General features: G+C 46.9%; 1 protein-coding gene across 1 annotated transcript in view; it reads left to right on the forward strand.

Moving 5' to 3' along the window:
• Nucleotides 1-12,500, forward strand: part of chtf18 (CTF18, chromosome transmission fidelity factor 18 homolog (S. cerevisiae)) — a 61,300-nt gene that overhangs the window by 37,723 nt on the left and 11,077 nt on the right. Inside the window, 4 exon segments of the mRNA XM_031811171.1 lie at nt 289-438; nt 6,119-6,249; nt 6,607-6,751; nt 7,093-7,212. Of these exon segments, the coding sequence (XP_031667031.1) occupies nt 289-438; nt 6,119-6,249; nt 6,607-6,751; nt 7,093-7,212 (546 nt within the window).

The following is a 12,500-nucleotide window of genomic DNA, read 5'->3' on the forward strand; positions in this document are numbered from 1 at the left end:
TCTCCTCTCTTCCTCCCTCTCTCCTCTCTTCCCCCTCTCTCCTCTCTCCTCTCTTCCCCCTCTCTCCTCTCTTCGCTTCCCCTCTCCCTCTCCTCCTTCCTTCCGCCCTCTCTCCTCTCTCCTCTCTTCCCCCCTCTCGTCTCTCTCCTCTTCCTCTCCTCTCCTCTCCTCGGGCCTCTCCTTCTCCTCTCCTCTCCTCCTCCTCTCCTCTCCTCTCCTCTCTCCTCTCTTCCCCCTCTCTCCTCTCCTCTTTTCCCCTTCTCTCCTCTCTTCCCCCTGTCTCTCCAGGCTCTAACTAAGACCTCAGCCAGCAGGAACGCTCTGGCGGCCATGTTGTCTGAAGTCCCAGCATGCATCAGGACTAGAGTCAGTGAGCTTAGTCTCAGTCTGGACATCCTGTCTCTCCTGCTGGATATCATCTGTCCTAAACTACGACCTGTAGGTACACTCACTGGATATTATCTGTCCTAAACTATGACCTGTAGGTACACTCACTGGATATTATCTGTCCTAAACTATGACCTGTAGGTACACTCACTGGATATTATCTGTCCTAAACTACGACCTGTAGGTACACTCACTGGATATTATCTGTCCTAAACTACGACCTGTAGGTACACTCACTGGATATTATCTGTCCTAAACTATGACCTTTAGGTACACTCACTGGATATTATCTGTCCTAAACTACGACCTGTAGGTACACTCACTGGATATTATCTGTCCTAAACTACGACCTGTAGGTACACTCACTGGATATTATCTGTCCTAAACTACGACCTGTAGGTACACTCACTGGATATTATCTGTCCTAAACTATGACCTGTAGGTACACTCACTGGATATTATCTGTCCTAAACTACGACCTGTAGGTACACTCACTGGATATTATCTGTCCTAAACTATGACCTGTAGGTACACTCACTGGATATTATCTGTCCTAAACTACGACCTGTAGGTACACTCACTGGATATTATCTGTCCTAAACTATGACCTGTAGGTACACTCACTGGATATTATCTGTCCTAAACTACGACCTGTAGGTACACTCACTGGATATTATCTGTCCTAAACTATGACCTGTAGGTACACTCACTGGATATTATCTGTCCTAAACTATGACCTGTAGGTACACTCACTGGATATTATCTGTCCTAAACTATGACCTGTAGGTACACTCACTGGATATTATCTGTCCTAAACTATGACCTGTAGGTACACTCACTGGATATTATCTGTCCTAAACTATGACCTGTAGGTACACTCACTGGATATTATCTGTCCTAAACTATGACCTGTAGGTACACTCACTGGATATTATCTGTCCTAAACTATGACCTGTAGGTACACTCACTGGATAGTATCTGTCCTAAACTATGACCTGTAGGTACACTCACTGGATATTATCTGTCCTAAACTATGACCTGTAGGTACACTCACTGGATATTATCTGTCCTAAACTATGACCTGTAGGTACACTCACTGGATATTATCTGTCCTAAACTACAACCTGTAGGTACACTCACTTGATATTATCTGTCCTAAACTATGACCTGTAGGTACACTCACTGGATATTATCTGTCCTAAACTATGACCTGTAGGTACACTCACTGGATATTATCTGTCCTACACTACGACCTGTAGGTACACTCACTGGATATTATCTGTCCTAAACTATGACCTGTAGGTACACTCACTGGATATTATCTGTCCTAAACTATGACCTGTAGGTACACTCACTGGATATTATCTGTCCTAAACTACGACATGTAGGTACACTCACAGGATATTATCTGTCCTAAACTATGACCTGTAGGTACACTCACTGGATATTATCTGTCCTAAACTACGACCTGTAGGTACACTCACTGGATATTATCTGTCCTAAACTATGACCTGTAGGTACACACACTGGATATTATCTGTCCTAAACTACGACCTGTAGGTACACTCACTGGATATTATCTGTCCTAAACTATGACCTGTAGGTACACTCACTGGATATTATCTGTCCTAAACTATGACCTGTAGGTACACTCACTGGATATTATCTGTCCTAAACTATGACCTGTAGGTACACTCACTGGATATTATCTGTCCTAAACTATGACCTGTAGGTACACTCACTGGATATTATCTGTCCTAAACTATGACCTGTAGGTACACTCACTGGATATTATCTGTCCTAAACTACGACCTGTAGGTACACTCACTGGATATTATCTGTCCTAAACTACGACCTGTAGGTACACTCACTGGATATTATCTGTCCTAAACTATGACCTGTAGGTACACTCACAGGATATTATCTGTCCTAAACTATGACCTGTAGGTACACTCACTGGATATTATCTGTCCTAAACTATGACCTGTAGGTACACACACTGGATATTATCTGTCCTAAACTACGACCTGTAGGTACACTCACTGGATATTATCTGTCCTAAACTATGACCTGTAGGTACACTCACAGGATATTATCTGTCCTAAACTACGACCTGTAGGTACACTCACTGGATATTATCTGTCCTAAACTACAACCTGTAGGTACACTCACTGGATATTATCTGTCCTAGACTATGACCTGTAGGTACACTCACTGGATATTATCTGTCCTAAACTACGACCTGTAGGTACACTCACTGGATATTATCTGTCCTAAACTACGACCTGTAGGTACACTCACTGGATATTATCTGTCCTAAACTACGACCTGTAGGTACACTCACTGGATATTATCTGTCCTAAACTACGACCTGTAGGTACACACACTGGATATTATCTGTCCTAAACTATGACCTGTAGGTACACTCACTGGATATTATCTGTCCTAAACTATGACCTGTAGGTACACTCACTGGATATTATCTGTCCTAAACTATGACCTGTAGGTACACTCACTGGATATTATCTGTCCTAAACTATGACCTGTAGGTACACTCACTGGATATTATCTGTCCTAAACTACGACCTGTAGGTACACTCACAGGATATTATCTGTCCTAAACAACGACCTGTAGGTACACTCACTGGATATTATCTGTCCTAAACTATGACCTGTAGGTACACTCACTGGATATTATCTGTCCTAAACTACGACCTGTAGGTACACTCACAGGATATTATCTGTCCTAAACTACGACCTGTAGGTACACTCACTGGATATTATCTGTCCTAGACTATGACCTGTAGGTACACTCACTGGATATTATCTGTCCTAAACTACGACCTGTAGGTACACTCACTGGATATTATCTGTCCTAAACTACGACCTGTAGGTACACTCACTGGATATTATCTGTCCTAAACTATGACCTGTAGGTACACTCACTGGATATTATCTGTCCTAAACTACGACCTGTAGGTACACTCACTGGATATTATCTGTCCTAAACTACAACCTGTAGGTACACTCACTGGATATTATCTGTCCTAAACTATGACCTGTAGGTACACTCACTGGATATTATCTGTCCTAAACTACGACCTGTAGGTACACTCACTGGATATAATCTGTCCTAAACTACGACCTGTAGGTACACTCACTGGATATTATCTGTCCTAAACTATGACCTGTAGGTACACTCACTGGATATTATCTGTCCTAAACTATGACCTGTAGGTACACTCACTGGATATTATCTGTCCTAAACTATGACCTGTAGGTACACTCACTGGATATTATCTGTCCTAAACTATGACCTGTAGGTACACTCACTGGATATTATCTGTCCTAAACTATGACCTGTAGGTACACTCACAGGATATTATCTGTCCTAAACTATGACCTGTAGGTACACTCACTGGATATTATCTGTCCTAAACTATGACCTGTAGGTACACTCACAGGATATTATCTGTCCTAAACTATGACCTGTAGGTACACTCACTGGATATTATCTGTCCTAAACTATGACCTGTAGGTACACTCACTGGATATTATCTGTCCTAAACTATGACCTGTAGGTACACTCACTGGATAGTATCTGTCCTAAACTACGACCTGTAGGTACACTCACTGGATATTATCTGTCCTAAACTATGACCTGTAGGTACACTCACTGGATATTATCTGTCCTAAACTATGACCTGTAGGTACACACACTGGATATAATCTGTCCTAAACTATGACCTGTAGGTACACTCACTGGATATTATCTGTCCTAAACTATGACCTGTAGGTACACACACTGGATATAATCTGTCCTAAACTATGACCTGTAGGTACACTCACAGGATATTATCTGTCCTAAACTATGACCTGTTGTTGTTGTCCTGGCACCACATGGCCAGGTCTCTAACCTCTTCCCTATAGGCTGTCTCATCGTTGTCGGTAATCAGGCCTAGCACTGTTGTCATCTGCAAACTTAATGATGGTGTTGGAGTCTTGCCTGGCCGTGCAGTCATGAGTGAACAGGGAGTACAGGAGGGGACTGAGCACACACCCCTGAGGGGCCCTGTGTTGAGGATCAGCGTGGCGGATGTGTTGTTACCTACCCTCACCACCTGGGGGCGGCCCGTCAGGAAGTTCAGGATCCAGTTGCAGAGGGAGGTGTTTAGTCCCAGGTTCCTTAGCTTAGTGATGAGCTTTGAGGGCACTATGGTGTTGAATGCTGAGCTGTAGTCAATGAATACCATTCTCACATAGGTGTTCCTTTTGTCCAGGTAGGAAAGGGCAGTGTGGAGTGCAATAGAGATTGGATCATCTGTGGATCTGTTGGGGCGGTATGCGAATTGGAGTGGGTGTAGGGTTCCCGGGAGGATGGTGTTGTGAGCCATGACCAGCATTTCAGAGTTCTTCATGGCTACAGACGTGAGTGCCACGGGGCGGTAATCAATTAGCCAGATTACCTTTGCTTTCTTTGGCACAGGGACTATGGTGGTCTGCTTGAAACAAGTAGCTATTACACACTCAGCCAGGAAGAGGTTGAGAATGTCAGTGAAGGCACTTGCCAGTTGGTCCAGGCTCTGAGTACTCGTCCTGGTAATCCATCTGAATGTTGACCTGTTTAGAGGTCTTGTTCACGTAGGCTACCGAGAGCTTTATCACACAGTCATCCAGAACAGCTGGTGCTGTCGTGCATGCTTCAGTGTTGCTTGCCTCGAAGCGAGCATAAAAGGCATTTAAGTCATCAGGTCTTTCGTCACTGGGCAGCTCGCGGCTCGGTCTCCCTTTGTAGTCCGTAATAGTTTGCCCTTCCACATCCGACGAGCATCAGAATCGGTGTAGGATTTAATCTTAATCTGGTATTGACACTTTGCCTGTTTGATTCATCGCAGGATTTCGTATTAGTGTCCGGATTAGTGTCCCTCTCCGCAGCTCTAGCCTTTAGCTCGGTGTGGATGTTACCCGTAATCCATAGCTTCTGGTTGGGAAATGTACGTACGGTCACTGTGGGGACAACGTCATCGATGCACTTATTGATCAAGCTGGTGACTGATGTGGGATACTCCCCAGTGCCATTGGATGAATCCAGGAATATATTCCAGTCTGTGCTAACAGTCCTGTAGTTTAGCATCTGCGTTATCTGACCACTTCCGTATTGAACCATTCACTGGTACTTCCTGCTTTAGTTTTGGCTTGTAAGCAGGAATCAGGAGGATAGAATTATGGAATGTTTTGCCAAATGGAGGGCGGGGGAGAGCTTTGTATGCATCTCTGTGTGGAGTTGTTTTCCCGTGTCTGGTAGCACATGTGACATGCTGGTAGAAATGAGGTAAAACAGATTTAAGTTGCATTACAGTCCCCGGCCACTAGGAGCACCGCTTCTTGATGAGCAGTGTCTTGTTTGTTTATGGTCTTATACAGCTGGTTGAGAGGTCTCAGTGCCAGCATCAGTCTTGTTTATGGCCTTATACAGCTGGTTGAGAGAGGTCTCAGTGCCAGCATCAGTCTTGTTTATGGTCTTATACAGCTGGTTGAGAGGTCTCAGTGCCAGCATCAGTCTTGTTTATGGTCTTATACAGCTGGTTGAGAGGTCTTAGTGCCAGCATCAGTCTTGTTTATGGTCTTATACAGCTGGTTGAGAGGTCTCCGTGCCAGCATCAGTCTTGTTTATGGTCTGTTCAGGGGGGGTCAGGTGTTGAATAACAGGTGTGTGTTTCTGTGTGTCCAGGTGAACCCCCAACTGTTCAGCGACAGAGAGAAACAGCAGCTGGTTGATCTGATTCACACCATGATCTCCTACAACCTGTCCTACAGACAGGACAGAACGCCTGATGGACAATATGTCTATGTTCTGGAGCCGTGAGTCACACACACACACACACACACCTAGAACACACACACACCTAGAACACACACACACCTCGAACACACACACACACACACGAACACACACACACACACACCTAGAACACACACACACCTAGAACACACACACGCACGCACATACACACACACACCTAGAACACACACACACACACCTCTAAAACACAAATACACACACACACACACCTAAAACACAAATACACACACACACACACACAAAACACAACTGTGTGTGTGTGTCTGACCGTGTGTGTGTGTCTGACCGTGTGTGTGGTGTGTGTGTGTGTCTGACCGTGTGTGTGTCTGAATGTGTGTGTGTGTGTGTGTGTGTAGGCGTGTGGAGCAGGTGGTCTGTTTCCCAGGCTTGCCCCCCCACAGACAGCTGACCTACCAGACCAAACAGACGATCAGCAGAGAGATGGACCAGGAGAGGATGAGGAGAGCAGAGTCACTGATGCTGCTACGCAACCCACACACGGTCAGACACACTCACACGGTCAGACACACACACACACACGTCAGACACACACGGTCAGACACCCACACACAGTCAGACACCCACACACGGTCAGACACCCACACACGGTCAGACACCCACACACGGTCAGACACCCACACACGGTCAGACACCCACACGCGGTCAGACACACACGCACGTGTAGAATGGATCATAGTGTGTAGGGTACCAGTGTTCGATTATAGACAGGATCATAGTGTGTAGAATGGATTTGTGATGTAATGTGTATTCTAATCATGTCTTTAAAGTGTGTGTGTGTGTGTGTGTGTGTGTGTGTGTGTGTGTGTGTGTGTGTGTTTCAGAAGCAGGAGGACGAGAAGGAAAAGCAGCCTAAGGCAGTGACATCATCTGTGACATCGTCCGTCAGGAACCACCAACAGAGGCTGGAGAACATCCTGAGAAACACTGTAGTCGAGATCAGGGTGAGAACACACACTATTCACACACCTTTATTTGAAAAGAGGATTACCAGTATTCACACACACACACATTATTCACACACCTTTATTTAAAGAGGATTACCAGTATTCACACACCTTTATTTAAAAAGAGGATGATGATTAGACTATATACAGGGGGGGTACCAGTACAGAGTCAATGTGGAGACTATATACAGGGTGTTCCGGTACAGAGTCAATGTGGAGGCTATATACAGGGGGTACCGGTACAGAGTCAATGTGGAGGCTATATACAGGGTGTTCCGGTACAGAGTCAATGTGGAGGCTATATACAGGGGGTACCGGTACAGAGTCAATGTGGAGGCTATATACAGGGGGTACCAGTACAGAGTCAATGTGGAGACTATATACAGGGGGGTACCAGTACAGAGTCAATGTGGAGACTATATACAGGGGGTACCAGTACAGAGTCAATGTGGAGGCTATATACAGGGTGTTCCGGTACAGAGTCAATGTGGAGGCTATATACAGGGGGTACCGGTACAGAGTCAATGTGGAGGCTATATACAGGGTGTTCCGGTACAGAGTCAATGTGGAGGCTATATACAGGGGGTACCGGTACAGAGTCAATGTGGAGGCTATATACAGGGGGTACCAGTACAGAGTCAATGTGGAGACTATATACAGGGGGGTACCAGTACAGAGTCAATGTGGAGACTATATACAGGGGGTACCAGTACAGAGTCAATGTGGAGGCTATATACAGGGGGTACCAGTACAGAGTCAATGTGGAGGCTATATACAAGGGGGTACCAGTACAGAGTCAATGTGGAGGCTATATACAGGGGGTACCAGTACAGAGTCAATGTGGATGCTATATACAGGGGGTACCAGTACAGAGTCAATGTGGAGGCTATATACAGGGGGTACCAGTACAGAGTCAATGTGGAGGCTATATACAGGGGGTACCAGTACAGAGTCAATGTGGAGGCTATATACAGGGGGTACCAGTACAGAGTCAATGTGGAGGCTATATACAGGGGGGGTACTGGTACAGAGTCAATGTGGAAACTATATACAGGGGGGTACCAGTACAGAGTCAATGTGGAGGCTATATACAGGGGTACCAGTACAGAGTCATGTGGAGACTATATACAGGGGGGTACCAGTACAGAGTCAATGTGGAGACTATATACAGGGGGTACCAGTACAGAGTCAATGTGGAGGCTATATACAGGGGGTACCAGTACAGAGTCAATGTGGAGGCTATATACAGGGGGTACCAGTACAGAGTCAATGTGGAGGCTATATACAGGGGGTACCAGTACAGAGTCAATGTGGAGACTATATACAGGGGGTACCAGTACAGAGTCAATGTGGAGACTATATACAGGGGGTACCGGTACAGAGTCAATGTGGAGGCTATATACAGGGGGTACCAGTACAGAGTCAATGTGGAGGCTATATACAGGGGGGTACCAGTACAGAGTCAATGTGGAGGCTATATACAGGGGGGTACCAGTACAGAGTCAATGTGGAGGCTATATACAGGGGGTACCGGTACAGAGTCAATGTGGAGGCTATATACAGGGGGGTACCAGTACAGAGTCAATGTGGAGACTATATACAGGGGGTACCAGTACAGAGTCAATGTGGAGGCTATATACAGGGGGTACCAGTACAGAGTCAATGTGGAGGCTATATACAGGGGGGTACCGGTACAGAGTCAATGTGGAGGCTATATACAGGGGGTACCAGTACAGAGTCAATGTGGAGGCTATATACAGGGGGTACCGGTACAGAGTCAATGTGGAGGCTATATACAGGGGGGGTACTGGTACAGAGTCAATGTGGAGACTATATACAGGGGGGTACCAGTACAGAGTCAATGTGGAGGCTATATACAGGGGGTACCAGTACAGAGTCAATGTGGAGACTATATACAGGGGGGTACCAGTACAGAGTCAATGTGGAGACTATATACAGGGGGTACCAGTACAGAGTCAATGTGGAGGCTATATACAGGGGGTACCAGTACAGAGTCAATGTGGAGGCTATATACAGGGGGTACCAGTACAGAGTCAATGTGGAGGCTATATACAGGGGGTACCAGTACAGAGTCAATGTGGAGGCTATATACAGGGGGTACCAGTACAGAGTCAATGTGGAGACTATATACAGGGGGTACCAGTACAGAGTCAATGTGGAGACTATATACAGGGGGTACCGGTACAGAGTCAATGTGGAGACTATATACAGGGAGTACCGGTACAGAGTCAGTGTGGAGGTTATATACAGGGGGGTACCAGTACAGAGTCAATGTGGAGACTATATACAGGGGGTACCAGTACAGAGTCAATGTGGAGGCTATATACAGGGGGTACCAGTACAGAGTCAATGTGGAGGCTATATACAGGGGGTACCGGTACAGAGTCAATGTGGAGGCTATATACAGGGGGGGTACCAGTACAGAGTCAATGTGGAGACTATATACAGGGGGTACCAGTACAGAGTCAATGTGGAGGCTATATACAGGGGGTACCAGTACAGAGTCAATGTGGAGGCTATATACAGGGGGTACCGGTACAGAGTCAATGTGGAGGCTATATACAGGGGGTACCAGTACAGAGTCAATGTGGAGGCTATATACAGGGGGTACCGGTACAGAGTCAATGTGGAGGCTATATACAGGGGGGTACCGGTACAGAGTCAATGTGGAGGCTATATACAGGGGGGTACCAGTACAGAGTCAATGTGGAGACTATATACAGGGGGTACCAGTACAGAGTCAATGTGGAGGCTATATACAGGGGGGGGTACTGGTACAGAGTCAATGTGGAGGTTATATACAGGGGGGTACCAGTACAGAGTCAATGTGGAGACTATATACAGGGGGTACCGGTACAGAGTCAATGTTGAGGTTATATACAGGGGGGTACCAGTACAGAGTCAATGTGGAGACTATATACAAGGGGGTACCGGTACAGAGTCAATGTGGAGACTATATACAGGGAGTACCGGTACAGAGTCAGTGTGGAGGTTATATACAGGGGGGTACCAGTACAGAGTCAATGTGGAGACTATATACAGGGGGTACCAGTACAGAGTCAATGTGGAGGCTATATACAGGGGGGTACCAGTACAGAGTCAATGTGGAGGCTATATACAGGGGGTACCGGTACAGAGTCAATGTGGAGGCTATATACAGGGGGGTACCAGTACAGAGTCAATGTGGAGACTATATACAGGGGGTACCAGTACAGAGTCAATGTGGAGGCTATATACAGGGGGTACCAGTACAGAGTCAATGTGGAGGCTATATACAGGGGGTACCAGTACAGAGTCAATGTGGAGGCTATATACAGGGGGGTACCGGTACAGAGTCAATGTGGAGGCTATATACAGGGGGGTACCAGTACAGAGTCAATGTGGAGGCTATATACAGGGGGTACCGGTACAGAGTCAATGTGGAGGCTATATACAGGGGGGTACCGGTACAGAGTCAATGTGGAGGCTATATACAGGGGGGTACCAGTACAGAGTCAATGTGGAGACTATATACAGGGGGGTACCAGTACAGAGTCAATGTGGAGGCTATATACAGGGGGGGTACTGGTACAGAGTCAATGTGGAGGTTATATACAGGGGGGTACCAGTACAGAGTCAATGTGGAGACTATATACAGGGGGGTACCGGTACAGAGTCAATGTTGAGGTTATATACAGGGGGGTACCAGTACAGAGTCAATGTGGAGACTATATACAGGGGGTACCGGTACAGAGTCAATGTGGAGACTATATACAGGGAGTACCGGTACAGAGTCAGTGTGGAGGTTATATACAGGGGGGTACCAGTACAGAGTCAATGTGGAGACTATATACAGGGGGTACCAGTACAGAGTCAATGTGGAGGCTATATACAGGGGGTACCGGTACAGAGTCAATGTGGAGGCTATATACAGGGGATACCAGTACAGAGTCAATGTGGAGGCTATATACAGGGGGTACCAGTACAGAGTCAATGTGGAGGCTATATACAGGGGATACCAGTACAGAGTCAATGTGGAGGCTATATACAGGGGATACCAGTACAGAGTCAATGTGGAGGCTATATACAGGGGGTACCGGTACAGAGTCAATGTGGAGACTATATACAGGGGGGGTACCAGTACAGAGTCAATGTGGAGACTATATACAGGGGGGGGTACCAGTACAGAGTCAATGTGGAGGCTATATACAGGGGGGGTACCAGTACAGAGTCAATGTGTGCGTGCGGGCGGGGACACTGGTTGGTTGAGGTAATGTGAAAATATAGGTAGAGTTATTAAAGTGACTATGCATAGATGATAACAACAGAGAGTAGCAGCGGTGTGGGGGAGGGGGCGATGCAAATAGTCTGGGTAGCCATTTGGTTACCTGTTCAGGAGGCTTATGGCTTGGGGGTAGAAGCTGTTGAGAAGCCTTTTGTACCTAGACTTGGCACTCTTGTACCGCTTGCCGTGCGGTAACAGAGAGAACAGTCTATCACTAGGGTGGCTGGAGTCTTTGACAATTTTTAGTTCCTTCCTCTGACACCGCCAGGTATAGAGGTCCTGGATGGCAGGCAGCTTAGCCCCAGTGATGTACTGGGCCGTACGTACCACCCTCTATAGGGCCTTCCTCTGACACCGCCTGGTATAGAGGTCCTGGATGGCAGGCAGCTTAGCCCCAGTGATGTACTGGGCCGTACGTACCACCCTCTATAGGGCCTTCCTCTGACACCGCCTGGTATAGAGGTCCTGGATGGCAGGAAGCTTAGCCCCAGTGATGTACTGGGCCGTGCGTACCACCCTCTATAGGGCCTTCCTCTGACACCGCCAGGTATAGAGGTCCTGGATGGCAGGCAGCTTAGCCCTAGTGATGTACTGGGCCGTACGTACCACCCTCTATAGGGCCTTCCTCTGACACCGCCAGGTATAGAGGTCCTGGATGGCAGGCAGCTTGGCCCCAGTGATGTACTGGGCCGTACACACTACCCTCTGTAGTGCCTTCCGAGCAGTTGCCATACCAGGCAGTGATGCAACCAGTCAGGATGCTCTCGATGGTGCAGCTGTAAAACCTTTTGAGGACCCATTCCAAAACTTTTATGTCTCCTGATGGGGAATAGGTGTAGTCGTGCCCTCTTCGTGACTGTCTTGGTATGCTTGGACCATGTTAGTTTGTTGGTGATGTGGACACCAAGGAACTTGAAGCTGTCAACCTGCTCCACTACAGCCCCGCCGATGAGAATGGGGACGTGCTCGGTCCTCTTTTTCCTGTAGTCCACAATCTTCT

This window comes from Oncorhynchus kisutch, unplaced genomic scaffold (assembly GCF_002021735.2).
Source record: "Oncorhynchus kisutch isolate 150728-3 unplaced genomic scaffold, Okis_V2 Okis01b-Okis20b_hom, whole genome shotgun sequence".
Classification (NCBI taxonomy): domain Eukaryota; kingdom Metazoa; phylum Chordata; class Actinopteri; order Salmoniformes; family Salmonidae; genus Oncorhynchus; species Oncorhynchus kisutch.